At 37.4% G+C, this 21,105-nt stretch overlaps 1 protein-coding gene across 2 annotated transcripts in view; it reads right to left on the bottom strand.

Annotated features, from left to right (window-relative positions):
- Nucleotides 1-21,105, bottom strand: part of GABRG2 (gamma-aminobutyric acid type A receptor subunit gamma2) — a 78,547-nt gene that overhangs the window by 46,663 nt on the left and 10,779 nt on the right. For both annotated transcript variants that reach the window (XM_045829579.1, XM_045829572.1), the window contains exons 2-5: nt 7,664-7,815; nt 6,357-6,424; nt 4,033-4,253; nt 918-1,000 (exon numbers count right to left, since the gene is read on the bottom strand). In XM_045829579.1, the coding sequence (XP_045685535.1) occupies nt 918-1,000; nt 4,033-4,253; nt 6,357-6,424; nt 7,664-7,815 (524 nt within the window). The remainder of the gene's footprint in view (nt 1-917; nt 1,001-4,032; nt 4,254-6,356; nt 6,425-7,663; nt 7,816-21,105) is intronic.

Genomic DNA, 21,105 nt, shown 5'->3' on the forward strand with positions numbered 1-21,105 from the left:
AAGAAGTGAGGCCAACACTTTGGGGAAACCGAGGCTTGTTTTTGATTCAGGCAGGAAATGTCTGTGAAGGTTACTAAAGGGCAAGGTCATTTGTGTTAGAATCATTATGGATGTTCTTACTGCAGTCTGTTGTCCGGTGATAATGATAATAATAAAACAAATAGAGCTTTTTGGTGAATCCTGAGTGTCGCAGTGGCATATCAAGCATTTTACATACATTACATCAACAAAACAATACTGCGATGGGTGAGATCTTGTCATCTCTGGTGAGTACCTGGGAATGGGGACTGACTTGGAGATTTAGCAATTTGCTCAACTCCAGAGAGAGAGACTCAGAATTTGAACTAGACCCAAACAATACCAAAAAATCAGTCTTTTACTCACTGGTGGATAACTAGTTCCAGGTATTACTAGAACTCCAGGAGGAAGAGGTAATTATTGATTTTGTTCTCTTTAACAGGGCTACAAAACTGAAGTATGCAAATGACACTGTTGGATCTCTGCTTGCCCTGACAGGTAGGGGAAAAAATAAGTAGCAAATGTACTGTTATTCCCTTCTCCTGAGCCCATGGAGGGAGGGGGGTGTATAATTCACCATTACCCCTTTCTGTTCAATCCAGGTCTGGCTTCGTAATTCTTCTCAGCCCAACAAAGGGCTCCTGGCAACAGCTGCCAATTTATTAAAAGTTTATACTGCAATGAAACTTTTTAATACTTCCTGATAAATTAGGTTCCTTTTTGCAAGAATCACTCTAATAGGGACAAGCTGGTGGTATGATGAAAGAAACTGTCAAAATCTTCAGTGTGAACAACATCGCGTAATACAATTTTGCATTCTCTGTGAATCTCCCAATTAATTGACATTGCAATTAGACTACAGTGAGAGGGGATACAGAATGCAAATGAATACTACTTACAACTGGAGAACTCCAAGGGGCAGGAGTGTTCATCCATTGGAAAATTGTGCAGCTGTAATTGGCACTCGGCGTCAATTGTCAATCTCAATAGAAATATGAAACATAAGTAGAAAGATTTGAGACACAGTTTTCAAAATGTACATTAGCACAATTTCTAATGCCCATTCTTCATCTTTGTTCCTGGAGAGTATATCTCACATTCTTACCTATAACACAAAATGATTTTCACTGAAGAAATCTGCCAAGTCCAGGAGAAAAGTATTTAAGACTTAAAGTGATCCATTCATTTTCACAGACCAAACAATAGGTTCACATTGACCTCGACTCCATTTTTTCAAAGCTTAGGATCATGCAATTATTATTTTTTGGGGGGGAAATTAATTGCTCACAGGAGATTGCTCAGTGGAGATATTTAACTTAACAGAACAAACTGTTATAAGAACTTAAGCTCATTTACTGTTTGCATGTAAATGAATGCTGATGATTCTCAGATCTTATCTGCTAATTAAAGCAGAACCTTCTGTTTGTAAGTGCTTATTAGCTGTTAGCTTTAAATTACTATATGTGAATTTACAATTACCTATGTTTCACAATGGAGTATTATGCATTCTTACAATGGAACACGTTGAAGCCATTAACTAGGATGTTATAGAGTATAAAAATATGTAGTGGCAAACAGAAAATGTTAAACATAGATATACTAGAAATATATTTTCCAATGAGTCTCAAATAGTTTAAATCTGGGGTGCTTATTAAACATGCACGTTTTCTGCACCTCAGTGAACTGGGGTACTAGGAAGGATGAAATTTAAAGGTGTTCAGATGTTTTGATTACCTTTGGAGACAAATGAACATATTCTAAAATTATACTGGTAATAACTGAGGATATCTTAAATTTCATATTTATTAGTTCTATTTTTTATAATGATGTCGATCATGAAGTAATGAAATGTTATCTTATGAATATTTTAAAATATTTTTCAATTTAGCATACTTTTTAATTGGGGAGATTATTTTTCTATAATATAATAGGGTAATTAATGACCTTAAAACATAACTAATAAACATTGAGACATTAATTGTTTATATGACACTGAGTAAAAGTGAATTGTCTTCTCAGTTTGTACATGTTATTATGGCTTTATTGTACTTGAACTTGCCAAAACTTGTGAGCTAATTCCAAGATTATGTATCTCCAAAGCTGGAGATTTTAATCATTGCCACTCAATAGCTAAATGCTCTTTCAAAGAAAAGATTAGTTTTATTCACAAGTAAAATTATAATTAAATTAGATATTTTAGTGCTATCTTTCTAAATTATACTGGAATTATTAAAATGAAAATAATATAGTTTGCAGAAACAGATAAATACAATATATATAGCTATGCACATGCACATCCATAACTTATGGATAAGAACAACAAAATCGTCTCTCAGCATAGACTGGCAGTTCATTCAAACTTTGGATTTTTTGTGAGTGACATTTCTGAGGTAGTTTCTGAGTTAAATATTGTATAGTGATTCTGTAAATCAATGGAAGTGAAAAAATGACTATAACATTATGAAAACATAAACAGACTTGAGATAGTGTGATCGACAATATTTCAAAAGCTCGACTGAGCTCTGATTTATGAGACAAACTTTTATTTTTACTGGATTCTAATTCCAGTCATTACCTTATCTCACATTTAATAAAAGCCATGATGCGTTCAAAATGTGTGCAATGACTTTCTTCTAAACTTACAGCCATTTTTCCTAGTTACTGATATAACTCTGTTTAACTGATTTAAAGGTCTGAAGCCATTTTAAAATATTTTATTTTGTATGTTGAATATTATATAAGGTATAAGGTATATGTCACAAGGGCATTTAACATGAATCATTTTGAAGCTAGAAGTTCCAGAATACCAAGACCTAGAAGAATCGTATTTATACCTTTTACTAAAAATATACATGAATAAATTTAGTGTCTTCTGTGCTTACTATATATCAGGGTCTAAGCACTTCACACATCACTCCGTTTAGTCCTTATAACTCTGTAAGATAAGAATCACTGTCTATTTTACAAAATTAGAGAAAGAAAAGTTAAGAGTTAGCTCAGTTGGGTGGGCAGTGTGTGGTGGGGTAGTTGTGCCTTGCTTTCCAATAATCCCTTCAATTCCCATCTGATTCCTCTAAATAAAAATGTAACCAAGTAAAAACATCAAACTTACTATACAAATAAAGCTTGGAGATGTATCTTTTAGCATTAACACCTGTGCTATCAAATAGTTGGCCCCTAGAAATTTTGGAGAGATGCCCTAATGCATATAGGTAGCATGGTATAGAGCTAAGACCTAAAGCCAGGTATGTCTGAATTGTAAGTGCATGTACTTATCTATTATGTTGTTTGATAATATATGCTCACCAATGAAAAACATCAGCATAAAAATATGCATCTAAGCATAAAGTGCTAAGATAATGGCATGTATAAGTAGAAAACCTCCCAAATGTTACTTTATTTTTAAGTTCAGGAAATAAAAAAATAGCTCCAAGTTTTCCCAAACAATGTCTTTCCAAAATAGCCAATAAATTAATTCAAACAGCCTGTCACTGTATTGGGGGTGGGTGCTGGGAGACAGAATTCAGTGTAGTTACTTGCCATTGTATAGCTGAAAAGAGAAAGCATACAGCAGACTTCCACATCAAAAAATCTCCTTCTGCAATAGTTTCCTTGGAAACGGAGACATTTCCAAGCATAACAACCAGTGGTCCCAAAGATGACTATGTTTTAGTTTCCATATTTTAAAGTTGCAGGACACACACATACAAAAGCCAAGGTTGATGCAGAGCTCGGGAGGTCTAAGAACAGCCAGGGTTCCATGCACTCGTGAGAAAGAGAAAATGAGTTCTCACATCAGTCAGAAGAAAAGTTTGACCTATTCCTAGTCCTTTCAAAAAGCTCATTGACAACAGAAAGAAAAACTAATTTTGTACTGTCACATACTATTTTGATCAAATGTGCCAACCCTGATGTTGGTCTGAAATTTTCTCTTTCTTTCTTTCTTTTTTGTCTTAAGAGGTTGATCTTTGTTTTATTCCCAGCAATTACTCATATCTTCTTCCAAAAGAATACCTTAAGGTGTAGAGCACTCGACCATCATTCCAAATTCTCAGCATCCTGTTGGGGGTGGTAATCCAATGTGCATCGGCCTTTTTTGAGTTTCTGAAGAAAGTGTCTGGAATCCAGATTTTCCCCACCATGTTGCTATTCAGTCGGAGGACTTTAATGGTGCTGTTAAATTTCAAACGTCTGTCATACCATGTTTGGGCAAAAAATATATCAATTGTATATTCCTGTGATAAAGAAAACGGCGAAACACAACATTTGTAATGCAGTGGGGTTATCTTGTAGAACATTTTTTGTGTTCGTCATTTTTTGTTCTCATTGCCATTCTGAGCTACTTTGGCTTTAAATTGTCCCAAAGAAAGCAAAGACTTTGCTAAGGACACTCACTCATCTCTTATAGATGAGTTGATATTTTTAAAGGGGGAGATAAAAGGACTGGTCTCAATGAATTTTGACAAAAGATCATAGCCCTGATACCATTGTTTGATTTGGTGTCTATCCAGCACAGTTTCTCTGGTTATTTTTTAAAAGATTTTATTTATTTATTTTTAGACAGAGGGGAAGGGAGGGAGAAAGAGAGGGAGAGAAACATCAGTGTGTGGTTGCCTCTCATGTGCCCCCCACTGGGGACCTGGTCCACAACCCAGGCCTGTGCCCTGACTGGGAATCCCACTGTGGCCCCTTGGTTCACAGGCCAGTGCTCAATTCCCTAAGCCACACCAGCCAGGTCTCTCGGGTTATTTGGGGCTGCCAAATTTCTGGTTGTGGGGGCCGTCTTGTACATTTTAAGATCCTTAGTGGAATTCTTAGTCTCCACCCACTAGATGTCATTAGCGCCAACACCAACCTCACCCCCACCCCAAGTTGTGACAACTCAAAACTTCCTCTGGACAGTGCTGAATGCCTCAAGGAAAGCAGCCACCTGGGTTGAGAACCACTGCTGTAGAGTGAAAGTCCAGAATAATTAAGCAGTCCTAAACTGGAGCTGTGGAGCCTCCATCACCTCATAAGGAAACGAGGACATGAAACAACCTATCTCGTGAGGCAGTGTGAGGACAGAAAAAGAGAATACACGTGAAGTGCTTTGCATTGTATCCGGCAGATAGCAAACACCGGCACAATGCATAAGATGGCCTTCCCTTTTTAAAACTACTGTAGTTGTCTTTTCCTCTAAACACGGGGAAATAAACCAATTAATAATAATGTTTAATACTGTACTAATCTCCATTGCAAAGCGTAGTCTCAAAGTGCCAGAGTGCTATGATGATAAATTACTCTGTAATGAATACGCTCAAGGATCTACCGCTAAGTGGCAAGGGATTGACTTTAATCAAAGAGAAGTATGATATGAATTCAGACCATTAGTCCTGGCATCGAGGATGCCCAAGTTCCAGTTTGACTATCATATTTAAGTAGTATATAGTGTTACTTTATAATTTGATTTTTTGATCATGCCGATAAATGAGAAAATTGAAAAAAGAAAACTTCGGTATTCTTAGAATGTGAGAGCCAAGGGTCGGAGTCATCCACATTTCCTAATCCAATCCACTTAATCCACCTCCAGTTTATGATAAAGAACAGACAGGAAGATTGTTTCAAAGTTTTAGTTATGTTATATTACACTACATTACATTATGTTACATTACATTATATATTTTTTAATTTTAAAAAATATTTTATTTATTTATTTTTAGAGAGGGAAGGGAGGGAGAAAGAGAGAGAGAGAGAGAGAGAGAGACATCAATGTACAGTTGCTGGGGGCCGTGGCCTGCGACCCAGGCATGTGCCCTGACTGGGAATCGAACCTGCAACACTTTGGTTCGCAGCCCGCGCTCAATCCACTGAGCTACGCCAGCCAGGGCACGTTACATTATATTAAGTTATGTTAATGTTCTACTCTATTCTATTCTGTTATAGACTCCAATCTAGTTTCTTATTTCAGATTTGGATAGAAAGGGTTATACAATAAAAAGTTATATTGTTATATTCGATCAATTATTTCCTCTGGGAGACAATTCTGATTTAAAGCAAATGATGCCTTCTCTAAACCATTAATATTCTAAAAATTACTAGAGCACTGTATTTTATTTTGTAGAAAGCAATACTTACAAAGGAATGATTATTGTTGAATTTCGAATATAGCATTTTACCCAAATTAATTTTATAGATATGATCACATTGAACTCTCCTAAAAATCATTAAAATTATCTCCTTATTGCAAGAGAGAAAAAAACTGATCTGAAAGATTCTCGCTTCCGAATTCTTTTATTGGCATATTTCTTGCTATTTTCCTCATACCACATGTTAATAACAAACTATTAGAATCTTACCATATTGATGGCATTCACTGGACCAATGCTATTCACGTACATGTCTGTGTGAATCAATGTGGGTTTCACTGCAGAGATAAGCACAGAGATATGTTCATATAGAGAAGCACAATTTTTTAGTCTGTTTTTCTAGAAATACACTTCTTTTTCCATTTTAGAAATGGTTAATTTGCAACTAATTGGGTGCCAGTGACTAACTTGCTTCTTTTAAATAATTTGGTTTTCAAAGAAGTATCTCTGCTTAGCTTGTAAATGCCATAACTAAACATCCTTTCAAGACTTTGTGCAAAGATGAACAGACCAGAAAAACTCAGATTTTATCTTTTTTTTTTCAGATATCCTGAATTTTACCATTTTTCCTTTAAACCCTGAAATTTATTTGGGCATTGCAACCTGACTTGCCCCACATAGAAATAAAAATATTTGTGACCCAGAAAAATATGTAAAAGAAGCATGAAGTAGATAAAAAGGGCAACAAGTATTGTGAATTGTTTTGGAATAGCTGCACCTGTTGATTCCTCTTATGCCCACTGTATGCACGTATGCCTCTAGCCATCGCTAAATCAATCTTCCTCGGTGACTTCGTGGATTCTGTGACTAATCAGACAACACAAGGAAACCATACGGAAACCCAACACACACCTATTTGTCAAAGAGGTCTGACACTGAAAATAATGGAGTGTTACATCTATGACCAAATGCACGTGCTCCATTTTCATTTCGCTTTTAATGAACAAAGATTCATAATGTCATTCTGGGCTTCAGTTCAACATTTGTCCCATCTGTATCATTTTCCTTGAAGGGGTCATGCCCTAACTGTCTGTGGCGGAATGAGGTCGTCACTATTCCTCACACCTAAAACCTTGCTGTCACCCCAATGAGGCACTTCTGTCTTCTGAACGTTGGACTTGGCCATCGGACCTGCCACTAAGAATTTGTAGTTGTTTGTTTCAATGGGCAATGGATATATCTCCTTTCTCCTTATTGGCTTGTTTGTTTTTTATGTCACTTCATAAAGAACTTGTCGATTTTCTTCTACAGCCTTTGCCTGGGCTATCTAGCCAAAAAAATGAATGTTCAGTTCTCACGTAACACTTGAAAATTATCTTTCTTCATTTGTACTTATCGGTGCCCCTCCTACCTTCAAACTGGAATGCTGTTTGTATATTTCTTTGTCTATTTTATAACATATAATGAAGGTATCATTTAAATGGCTATGGTTTTTGAAATATGCTGACTTTTTTCTAACGTGGTAGGCTTGTTTATGAGTGTCTATCTATACCACAGTACAAAAGTTTTCTACATACCTCCTATATCCGGTCGAAGTTTATTGTCATATCCTTCCAGAAGGTTGTTTAAGATAACAGTGACGTCACCCTCAGGAACTTTGGGTGTCAAGACCCATGTTTTGTTAGAAGCATAATCTTCATAGTCATCATCAGATTTTTGGCTAGTGAGGCTAAGAAAACAAAAATACTGGTTAAGAAACACATAGACTGCATCCAAGTTAACTCTTACTCACGAAGCACTGGTGGAAAGGGAAAAGTGAAACCAGGTTACAGGAATAAAAATGAAAATGGATTACAGTGAAAATTCCTACCTGAGGATTAGTCTGGATCGTTAAACCTCACAGATGTAGGTTACAGTCCATAAAAGTGTACTCTCCAGGTTTTCAGAGTGCTCTGCCTTCCCATCTACAAGTAGACTACTTCTTACCAGTTACTTTTGCCTTTTCTATGGTTGATATTCTTTTTGCCCAACTTCCCAGCCTCATGAAGGACCTATTGGTGAACCTATTTTTGTGCAAGTGGTGCTTAAACGGTCAGAATGTAGTCTAAGAATTCAGGCATGATTTCTACTTCTTTTTCCTTTGAGGCGTTAACTCGCTCCCACCTATTAATGAAAGTAAGAGACTGATAATTAGATTCACTCCCACAAACCGCCAGACGAGACTCTCCCTCCTGGATTGAACTACTGAGGAGAGCTCCGTCTTGCTGCCTTTGCTTCCCCCAGGGTGTGTGTATGTGTACTTTTCCTCTCACTTGCACTGAAGCAAGGGCGGTTCATTTATCTTTGATTGTTAAGAGCCTGGTACTATGAAGAAAAATGTAGTTGCAGACTTTAAACCACTCTTTACTACAGCAAAAGCTCCTAAACTGGAAACTCATACTACTGCTTAATGTATTACAATCATAGAAATGAAATTACATATTTTGAATGATCAGAATGCCACAAAATATGCTGCAATTCAGTCTTCCATGCCCAAACGTATCAGAAAATCCCCATGGTTGGGCCAGAAGCTAAGGCTGACTTTGGAAAGATAGTAGAGTTACTGCAGCTTGTCTTTCCCCTGCCCCAAGTTCAATCCCCCCTCCCCCACTCCCACCTACCCCCCAACACACAAGACAATTGTATTTTCCATATCTAGAGGTAAGGCAAAACCTTACAAAATGTAAAAGCCTTAAAATGGCAAAAAGCTGCCATTTTCATTTTTATCAGCACTCAGTGCATACTGGTTACTTCTGTGGTTTGTGGTGAGAAACATAACAAATGTAAAACATAAAATGTCCCACCCCATCTTCACTTTATTTTCCTAAGTATATGGTATAGACTGGATCTTGCCAGAAATCAAATCGCTGCCACATTACCCTAATTAAATATATATATATAATGCTCATTAAAAAATATATGTTTTTCTCAAACCACATTTATCACCTTTCTTCAATTTTTCTCAGTCATATATATATGGCTATGTTTTATATATGAAGCTTGGAGATAGATAGATAGATAGATAGATAGATGATAAAGCTAGTAAGTGATTAATCTGGCCTGAGAATGAGTGAGGGAGATGAACTTTCAAGAGAAATCACTGGCATGAATCCACTTAGTAAGCGAGCAATCTGTTTTTATATTCCTTTATACAAAAGAACCATGTAAATTGAGCCACACATCTGCATAGCACCCAACAGAGGCAGTGGTTTATATCCTGCAATTTAGTAGCAGGGGGGCTTTTCCATAGCTGCCAATGGAGTGGGGGGGAGGGGGGTTGGAGGAGGGGGGCCCGACCAGTTTCATCTAGCAGAGACCAGTTCTCTGCGAGGATAATCCCTCTCGACCCCCAGTTCCTCTTTTCTTTAGAGCCCCGTGAACCCTGCGTAATGGAACTCTAATCCTGTGACCCAAATCTTACTACTTTAAGAAGAAAAACAATCTCTCTAAGATATTTCTAAATCCTTCCAATAAATCACTGAGGAAAAAAAAAACGTGTTTGGCACATGAGATGTCATCGCAATGGAATTTTACTACTGTTTCATTTGGTCATACAAAAGGGCCATTTCAGAAAAAAATTATCCGTCTTTCTTCCCCTTTCTTCCTGTGTGTCTGTCTCTCCAGCTTCTCTTTCGCTCTCTCTATCAGACAAATACACCCTATTAAAGTTTCTTCAAGGGAAGATGATATGTATTATTCACTTGTTTGGTTTGCTTGCTTAAAGCACTTCCTCATACTAAGAAATAAATGGCCCAAGCCTCATGGTGCTGCATTACTGACATTGCTATTGCCTGGCGAACAAGAAGGAAACACAGTTCAAATGAAATGATGAGAGACAGATACTTGCTTAGAAGAAATGTTACTTTCCAGAATTGCACCATCAATTCTCTTCATCGCATCCTCTATTGGATGCCAGAACAATAATCATATTGATTTCACTTGAAAGTGTCAGTCATGCATTTCTTTTCACACTTTAAGATGCCTACTTAGCCACAGAGAGCTTAAACAGAGTAGAGAAATTAAGGGCATATATTTAGGAGTTAGGAATTTCCAGGTCTGTGTGCTGGCTTCTTGTCCCTGTCATTATTTTATGACCTTGTGCAAATTATTTAACCTGGCTAAACATCAACATTCTCTTTTTAACATAAAGTTAACACTAGTATTCGTATCACACTTTTGCATAAGGATAAGAGAATACTCACTAAATGCTGAGCGTAGTACCCGGCACATAGTTTTGAAAAGAGTTTTATTACAGTTATTACTATCAAGAGCCCACCTTGGTTGATAACAACAGCTCCAACCGTGTCACTAAGCCTGATTCTACAGATGCTGCTCCCCGCTTTTGTCTAATACAGGCTACGAAGGACTCAAAACAGATGTTTTCCAGGAAGAAAAATAATGAGCCCCTACAGATGAAGTTTTTATTCTCTAGAGCTTTTCCAGCTGATGTCTAAATTAATAGGGCCGATGCATAATCTGGGATTGTGCCCAGATTTGTCTTAAAAAAGGGAAAAGGAGCCTCTCTCATTCAACGTTGGCTGTTTTTATCCTCTGTGATTCTTCGGAGTCAAGAATGTTCACATTTCTAGGTGAACAGTCGAGGAGTGAAGAACTCTGACCATTCTGTACAATTGTGAGCTCCATGAGAACACCAGTATAGAAATAAATTGATAAAGATTCGAGAAAACTGACTTAACAGTTGAACGGGCTAAGAGCAAATACAAATTTAAACTTCTAGCTAAAGGCACCTATTTAAATAAATAGACTTTAGAAGTGATTACTCCTTCTTGGGTCCTTCAGTTTAAAAAAATGATCTTTTTTTTAACATTTTTAAATTGCTGTTCAAGTACAGTTGTCACCATTCACTCCCTCCAATCTTATAAGAGGAAAGAGCTACAATTGATATTACTCTTAAATTAATTTACCATAATGGAAACTTTTTTTTGTTTGAGTAATAATTTCTGGAAGACAGTGCCAGAAAATGTTCTAAAGCTTTCCTAAAATTGTTAGAAAGCCACCTGACCAAGAGCTTTGAACAGCACAAGGGGCATCTCTGGGAAACTGCTAGAAATACTAAATGCAGAACCTTGAACCCCACCCAGGCTCCTAAATCAGATTCTTTATTTTAATAAAACCTTCAAGTGATTCATGTACATATTAAAATTTGAGAATCTCAGGCACAGAATGTTTAAATCAGTGGTTCTCACTCTGGTGTGTGTGTGTGTGTGTGTGTGTGTGTGTGCGTGTGTGCGCTGGGGTGAGCGCTGTTAAAATACAGGTTTCTAGTTTAGATCTGACTCAGAATCACCATGTTGTGAGTTAGGTTATTAATTTTAATTTTCATCTGTACAGTTTTATTCATGATTTAAATTTATGCATGAATACAAACATGTAGTGAATTTGTGTTTGCAATCAGAAATAAAACTAGTATTTAGGAGAAATACTCATAAGTGGCTTTGAAAAACAATGAATACTGGATAGACATAGTTTAATGAGAGATTGCTCTCATTAATATAGGAGATTCTAGCCCTGGCTGGCGTAGCTCAGTGGATTGAGCATGGGCTGCAAACCAGGCATTGCAGGTTTGATTCCCAGTCAGGACACATGCCTAGGTTACAGGCCATGGCCCCGAGCAACCACATACTGATGTTTCTCTCTCTCTCTCTCTCTTTCTCCTTCCCTTCCCTCTCTAAAGATAAATAAATAAATAAATAAATAATCTTAAAAAATGAAATATAGAAATTAGAAAATCTTTAATAGAAAGAAAAAAATATAGGAGGTTCCAAATATTTGAATTTGGTTCATATTCTGGATATTTGGCACTGTGAAGATTAATCATGCAGTTATGGGATTATAAATTTTAATTCAGGTATTTCAGATTCCCACAGATGCAATAAATAAAGCCCAGGGTGTACAACAGCAAACGTTTGGATGAGATATAAAGCATTTCATTCAGATATCTTTAAATCCATTGTTTCGCTTCCTAAAGACAGAATCTATGTATTATATACATAATACATAGGAGTATGTATCATATTCCTATATTCCTATATTATATATATTCCCTGACATAGGTAGGTAAATAGTAAAATAAACAAAAACTCAATTTATTTTTTTAAATTTTACTGTATTTTTTCCATTATCATTAAGTCCCCTTGTACCCCGTCCCTCCCCCCACAACCACCCACTGTGGTCCACGTCCATGAGTCCTTTTCCTTTTTGTTCAATATGGCCAGAACTGGAAAACTCATTTGCTTTTTTTATACTTGAAAGATTTTTAAATGATTAGTATTTGATTCCTTTGAGCCATTAACTTTATTAATACTTTTTCATTGGTATAAATTTTGACTTACTTTTATTTCACAGGTGCAATGAGTCAAATGTGGAGTGTTTTAGATGTCAAAATAAATCTCCCAAGACATATATGTCAGCAAAATAAGATCTTTTCAAACTGTTCTATTAAAAATTCCTGCACGTTGGACTTGCTGCTCTGTCAATTTTACCTGTACTGTGGTCTCCGCTGTGTAGTGTAAAATCTATTCCTTCCTTGTAATGCACTCACAGAGATCCCCTGCTCCCCTAAATTCTCATCAGGCTATAAAGTCTGGTTGGGAACCTCACAGTCCCCAAGCATCAGAAACAAAAGAATATATTGTTCCTTACACCATGGTGTTACCTGAGAGTTTGTTGAATTTCAGAAAGCTGGCCGAATTTCAGTACCTTTGCCTGTATTGTTCTTTCTGCTGACAATCTTTCATTCTCTCCAGCTTCCAAAACAACACTCAGCATGGCTTATTCCGTCTTGCCTTTCAATTTCCCACATAAACATCATCTTCTCACGAAAATCCTCCCTTACCATTTATCTACCTTTGTCCCCCACCCCACCTTTATGTACCCTATTCAGTCCTTTATTTGCTTCTTAGCATTTGTCATAATGTGTATTTAGTGATTGGTTTATTGTCTGTCTCCATTACTAGACTATAAATTCCATGAATACATGCTTAATTCAGATTTGTGGAAAGAATCTTTTTTTTTTTTGCTATCTAGTTTTTCTAAGGTAAATAAACCAATAGTTAAATATTCACTGTGTTCTAAGAATAACTTTAGGGACTTCATCTACATTCCCCCACTCAATTCTTAAACTACTGTAGTTTCTATAATTATCCCCTGTTTACTTGCCCATGTCAGAAAAATATATATATATATATTCTATCTTTATGGTGCCAAACACCAATGGATTTGAAGGAAAACAATGATATTTACCAATAGTCACTTTAGGTTGGCAAACCAAAATGCTAAACCATTATACCATAAACCTTTGAAACAGGAATTGGGGCTAGAGAATCTGCCACTATACATTCATCAAAAAATGGGATCAACCAAAATAAATGGTTGCTCAAACTCATTTTTCCCTTAGGACAAGAAATTAGTTTATGCCTAAGCTCAATAAAAGTATGGCACCTTCAGCACAAAGTTAATAACATTCAAATTTCATAAGCTTGCCATTGCAGATACCAGTGATTTGATTTCCCCACGCTGAGGAATAAAGCAAAGCTCACAATTTAACTTAATGGATGTGATAAGCAGCCTCACTTAAACAATTCCAGGCTCGAAAAGCAATGCACACTGCAGGGGTAAGGCATGTGCATGGGCTAGGCCGTTTCACCAGGTTCTGCCAGGGACTGCAAAAGGTGGACTTCAGTAAAAGTGTAGGAGCAGCTATGTAAGGTGAGTACATAACACCAGAGGTTATCGGGACTCGAAACCTGGTCGTGGAGGAGGAGACTCTGTATTGTCAGGAGGACTGGGAGCTCTTGAGACACTTTGTGCTGGTGTTCAGTGACCAGGAGCATCAGCGCACAGAAGCTCTTGGGACGGGTGCTCTATGCACAGGTGTGTACAGACGATTGTGTATATGCAGATACAGTAGTTAGGGCAGGGAAGTAAACTCTGAAGTATCGATTCTGATAGTGAATTGTCCTACTTGTAATGACTTCCTTAGCTCTTACCTAGTTCATTTTTTAAAATATTAGGATAACAGCTGTTGGCAAGTGTGTTTATTTGACTCAGTCCATCGTTATCAGAACTACATATTCCATTACGTACAATGCAAACTGTTATTTTATTAGATCACCAGTGACCCGTATCAAATAAATGTATGGGGTTTTATTAGCCAAGATGAATTTTATTGCAAGAATCAGAACATTCAAACTAAATGAGGAGGCACCGTTATATATAACTATAAAGCCTAAGTCTCATTTTGTGTATCATTAGCCTGAATACTTTGAAATCGACATCTAGGGCCACAGAGTGGGACTATGTTAATTATTTTAGCCTAATTTTAAGCCCTGCCTGCTGTAGCTCAGTGGATTGAGCATGGCCCTGTGAACCAAAGGGCTCTCGGTTCAATTCCCAGTCAGGGCACATGCCTGGGTTGCAGGCCAGGTCCCCACTTGGGGGCATGTGAGAGGCAACCACACATTGATGTTTTTCTCCCTCTCTCCTTATTTTCCCCTCTCTCTAAAAAATAAATAAATAAAATCTTTAAAAAAATAATTTTATGTTCCACCACTAGTATCAAAGATAGAATTGGCTTCCCAAAAAGCACGTGGGCTTCACAAATACCAAATTAGAATTGGGAGGGTCCAGAAGGTGAGGAGGGAAGATGTGGGGGAGGCAACTACAGCGTTCACTGGGTCCGGGGCTGTAACAGGAAAAAACCATCTAAGTCAGGTCACCTTCCGGGTTTGTCTCCAAAGTCCATTTTCTGTGGGTCGTGTTGCTGCTGTTAGTCTGTTCTAACCCTTCTTAAATAAAAGTGGGAGCATGTGGAGCAACTAGGACTCACGCACTGCTGGGGCACAACATTTTGGCATCACCTGCTAATGATGAGCACTGGGGTATCCCATCATGCGGAAAGGCCATCCCTAGGTTTATTCCGAAAAGAAATGCATGCCTTGGTCCTCTCAGAGACATGCCCAAGGATGGTCATTATTGCATTATTGGCAACAGAAGTGAACGGGAACTGAATCAACAGAAGAATGGTTAAATGCAATGTGGTATGTGTACATAGTGAAATATTGTAGGACCCTACAGATTAGTGAACTCCTAATGCCAAGTGCAGCAAAATGAATCTGAAAACTGAACATTTGAGAAAGGTGCTACACATTACATGCACAAACGCACACATGCTATGTTTCTCTTTTTGTAAAATTTAATGTCAGGCAAAATTCAACCCTTGAGCCCAAAGTCAGAACCATGATGGCTTTGAGAGCAAAGCAAGAGGCAAGGGGTTGAGCTGGACATGCGGGTGTTTGCCAGGTGTTGGCGACATTGTATTTTCAGACATGGCTGGTGGTTATACGGGTTTTTATTTCAATTTGTGATAATTCATTGAGCCATAGTTATGTCTTATGTACTTGCTATACATTTCACCTCACTAATAATAACAACGAGTGTTTTAAAAATTAGGTTTAAGGTGTGAGCGTTAAAAGTAGAATGTTATTAGGTCCCTAAGGGCAAGAAGTGGTTTGGTTTTCAACAGTATCGTTTTCCAAGCCTTTGCAAGTTCCTGGCACTTGATAAGACATCAAATGAATGCTTTTCAAAGTATGAAATGAATCAATGAGAGTATGAGGTATTTTTAAAGATTCAATGTTTGTAAAAATTAACTTGACTCTTTACAAGTATGCATACGAGTTGTAGCTGATATTAAAATGAGCTATCTATGTAACATGCCAAAGGATGATTGCCACCCATAGTTATGTCCTGTTAAGATCACCCCCGTTCGTGTTCCCCAAAGCTCAGGAAAACGACCCCTGGTTCCCAAGACAGTTTTAAATGCCACACAGGCCCAGCATTTAAGAGACTGGAAAACAAGTAGTTAGAAAATTTTTTCCTTTTAAATTTTTTTCAGCCCATCCAATTATATCAAGGACAGAGTCTCATTTTATTTGTAATTTGGCTTTAACCACACTTTCCGATCGGCTAACCTGATTTCTAAGGAGAGCAACATTATGCTCAGAGCTTCTGGTAGAAAACAATATATAATTACGACATGATAACATTGCTCTGGTTTTATTGTATTTACTTTATAAGTGCCTTCTGTTATGAAAAGTAAAACTGATTTTACAGGTTTTATTATTTTTATTAAGTATATTAACTCAAACAATTGTATTTTTTAAAATGCTGGCTTTATGATAATTAAGTAAAAAAAATAGCCAGATGTCTCTTAGACATGACAAAAACTGTGAAGGTGGACAAATTTGGGAAACAGATCTTTATAGATTTAGATTTCTTGATTCCCCAGTTAATCAGCACATATTACAGACTCTTTTGCACAAGGCACAGTTGCAGACGGAAAGAAGTGTAAACCGCAGTGTTGATATTAAAACACCTCTCATCTATTTGAGGAGACAAATACCCGAGCAGGTAGCAAGATGCAACACTGAACTAACAAAACAAGGCAATACTGAAAAAACATTGTCACAGGGTAGAATATGACTAACCTGTGTCTACCAGCATCTCTGCCTTGGTATTTAGGTTATTTCTATCTGTGTGCCTCTGTATTCACTTCCAAGTTTCAATTTCTGAGATAAGAATATTTTTCTCTGGAACATAAAACATTTTGGGCAACTAATAAAACTTTTGGTCCCCTCTTCTAGCAAACAGAAGGTAATACATATAAACATGCAAAATAGTTCACTTATGTCGAAGGAGGCCACAGATGGATCTAAGGATCTCTGTGTACTGTCTCATGGCCCATGAACAAAAGGCAAAATTATCCCGCATTTAGGATAGTTTCAAAGTCACGGAGAGCCAGAAAATGAACAGGAAGGTCAATTCTATTGCATGAAGTATCTATATATCTTCAGATATATATTCAAGTACATCAAATTGAAATATATTAAAATGTATTGGAAATGAGTAATATGTTAGGTATAGGCTTAATCTTAAATGAAATTGCAAAACTTTTCTCTATTTTTTATCCCTATTCACAATGTATGAAAGTTCTAGTTGCTCTACATCCTTACCAACACTTGGTCTTGACAATATTATTTTCACTTTGCTCATTCTGAAAGGCATATAGTGGTATCATATTATGCTTTTAATTTGCATTTGCCTAACGGCTAATCATGTTGAACATCTTTATTTTTTTCCGTGAAAAGGGAAATGTTTATCTAATGCTATACAGACTTAAAATAGTGACCTAATGTCTTCACCAAACTCCCTAAGTCCCTTAAAACACCTACAAACACACACAGTCCTTCCTTCCCCCTTTGCCCAGTCTGGGGTACTGTATCTCAGGAAAAGAAATAGAAGTCCGTGGCTCAGGCAGCCCCCGGTTCTTCCCAGTAATCTGTCTCAGCCGGTAGGCCTCCCTCAGTTCCCGGCACCATCAGCTGCATCACCTGGATCTCTGCTAAAGCCGGGTGGTGGTTCCCCCTTCTAAAGCTGCGGGGGTCCCCACTCTGGCAAAGCCAAGTGATTCTCCCTCCTATTGCCACAGCCGCATGGTTCTCTGCAGTGCCACAGCTGCGTGGTTCTCTCTGCACAATGGCTGCAGGAGCCTACACTCTGCCAAAACCGTGTGGTTCTCCCCATGTTGAACATCTTTTAATGTGCTTATTAATACCTCAGTAACTTATGCATCTAAAGGCACTATGCTGAGTCAACCATATGATTCCACTTATATGACATTCTTTTTTTAATTTAAATTATTTTATTGTTGTTCAGTTACAGTTGTCTGTATTTTCTCCCTCCCCCTCCCTCCTTATATGACATTCTTGAAAAACTACAGTGATAGGTGACTCACCAGTTGCTGCCGGCATCAAGGGTGGGAGAGGGTATGAGTATAGACGGGTGGCAGGAGGGAACTATTTTGTGGGGAGATAAGACTCTCCAGTATCTTGACTTGGGATAGAGAATTACAAGAATTTACATGTGTATTAAAATTCACACACCTGTACACCAGTAAAGGTCAGCCTTGCTCCACGCAAACTTAAAAATAAAACAAAAAAAAACCCAAAGCTATTACATTGTAAAGTAAATTATGAATTTGAAAAAATTTTTTGACATGAGATTTTTTTGGTGAAATTTTCTCATACTAAAGGATGAAGTAAATGAGTCTAAAAGTTTTTAAATCTCCTGGTAAAAGAGAAAATAGTATTGTGGTTTCCTTTCAATTTGGTGAGTAGATTTTTGTATCCTTTTCAGGCTGTAGATGGGATATTACCCTCCCTGTTTCTGCCACACACAGATTAAGTTCAATGGCTATGTATGAATAAGAGATAAGCACACTTTTGTTAATTCTGTGAGAATCTGTTAAAATTTAAAAATTAGTTTCCCAAATAATTACTCTCAAATTATATTGATTAACTTGGAATTTCAGAACCTTCACTGTCATTTCTTCAATGCAAAGTACTAATCTTTATAAAAATGTATCTGTTGAAATGTGTTAGAGTGCAATAACTTCATAACAATGCTATAAAATAATTAGTATGCTTCAAATAATTGATGTAATAGCAGAATCAATAACTAATTCATGATCCTGATAAGTTTTGTAACACAGTGTGTGTGTGTGTGTGTGTGTGTATACTGTGTGTGTGTGTATATATATACTATATAAAACCATATATACATAGCACTATATATAACTCTAAAGAAGCTAAAAGTCATCCGTTAAGATAATTGCCAGGTAATTGAATATAGGTAGGTAAATTGCAATTCTAACCATTCCCCGAATCAGAGGGGCACATCCTTCCTTCAAAAGAACACTGACGGTGTGTCATCTGAAACATTCCTCATGACCCAAACTTCTCACTGGAACACAATTCACAGTGTGCACTGTGGCTGCGAGGTCATGCAGCATTCTGCCTCCCCACCCCTGCACGCTGGCTTCTTCACTCTCCATCACTGTCCTACAGCCATCTGGGCCCTTCTTCAGTGCCCTCACCAAACCAGGTTCTTACCCCTTTCATGGTCCTTGCACCTGTCTTACCAATGCTGAGAAACTCTCCCCTTCAGCCTTCTCGTGGCTGAATTTCTCCACCCCCTTCTAGTCTCAGATTGTTATTCGTCACCCCGGAGTCTCTCCTGATCATCTCTCTGAAGGAGAGGTTTTCTTCATTTTCTCCATGACTCCACACTTAAGTTTCGTTATTGCTTCAACCTGGATCATACGTAGCAGTTTCTTATTTGTTTACTGTCTGCCTGCCTCCACACTGCTCTAAGGGGATTCAGAAGATGTCTGGTTTTCTCACTGCTCTGCCTCCAGTACAGTGCAAACCAAGTAGTGGAAATTCAATAAATATTTATGGCAGGAAGACCAGAGGCATGAAGAAACAAGTTTGTCCACTTTGCACTTATTTTTATTTACATTTAGCATAGCAACTTAGAGCTCAAACAAGAGTCAAATGATACTGCCTGTTAGCCTGTTTCAAGGGGAAAAGAACAGCATCATGTAAATTTCTGGGTTTAAGAAAAGGTTGAATGTAATATGTGTATCTGGTTCTACAGCTTACTTAAATCAGGGGTAATAAGTGAAACAAACCCACACAAAGGTAGAATACTGTTGATAAGTGAAAGTATGGTTACAATATATATTATATTACTATAATACAGTGTTATCGTTTTTTTAAAAAGACATGTCTTTATTCTACAATATAAGTTCCACAAGAACAAGGACTGTGGTTGCCTTGTTCCATGCTGTATCTTCAGAATCAGGTAGAGTGCCAGGGACATAGTGGACGGGGATTAAACAAAATGTGATTCACACAATAAGTAGGAATGAAGCAGGCCACTGTTCAGATCACCTAAATCAGAGTGTGTAACCCCTGTCTCCCATCTTCTGCTTTATGTGCATGTGCATTTTTATGATCAATTTCATCAATACTTAAGCATCTATTAGGAATCGGCTTGGGAGGTTACTTCGAGTCTGAAGTCAAGGAGGATAAAATTGAATGAGGAAATCTCTCCCTCCCCATGTGATTCTCTGCAGAGTTTCTTTTGATGCTTATTCATCGGGGAAATGGGTCTGTAAAATGCATGTGGCCCCAGGTCTACAAAAAGGAGCTTTCGTCATGGACTTTGGAAATTGGTAAAGGCCTGCTGACCACAAGGGCACCTGAAAATCATAGTCACTGTGATGGATGTTTTAAAGCAGTATTTGAATGCAGACATGTCCTTGGTGTTATAACACTGAGTTTGATTTTATTTGCTGTTCACCTTATTGTGTAAAAGAGTTTAGGCAAAGTAACATGTGATATCACTGGAAAATAATCTATTCAGAGTCACTGTTCTTATAGAATATTTTCATGCTTTCAAAATATTAGCTTAAACTTATTCACTGTGATCTTTCCTTTTAACCACAAGTAGAAACAAGGTATAATAAAAATATTTACAGACCTTAAAACACCTCTCAGGCGAACACTCTGTATTAAAGACTGAAAGACTTAAAAGAAAATGGAAGAAGGGTAAAAAGCCCTGAAAAGGGCACATGGAAAGGAGGGAGGGAAATAAGACTGACAATCATAGAAATCTACTGGCGTGCAGTGCGCTAGTCGGCCTGTGTCTGCTGGAGGGCAGGAGCCGATGCTGATGCTGGAGAGGCCGTCAGGGACCAGGGCAGGAAGGATCGTGTTGAGTGATCATATGCCCAGTTTGCCTGGGAAAGTTCCAGTTGGCACCTGTGGTGCTGACATCATTATTCATAATTATGCCCTCTGTCACTATAAAAAGGTGTCCATTTTGCACAATAAATATATGGTCATATATACTGTCTAGGTAAGACAACTGTATCTTATGGGAGAAAGAGGAGTTATTGCAAAACTTTAACCTTATTTATATTTTAGGAAGTCCTTCTGAAATGAAATTGTTTTTATTTGCAGATGACAATACTATATATAGTATTCATTAAAAATCTATAAAAACTATTAGAATTATTAGAACTAATATCACAGGATATATATTAATATACAAA

This window comes from Phyllostomus hastatus, unplaced genomic scaffold (assembly GCF_019186645.2).
Source record: "Phyllostomus hastatus isolate PE091 unplaced genomic scaffold, TTU_PhHast_1.1 phas_contig_150, whole genome shotgun sequence".
NCBI lineage: Eukaryota > Metazoa > Chordata > Mammalia > Chiroptera > Phyllostomidae > Phyllostomus > Phyllostomus hastatus.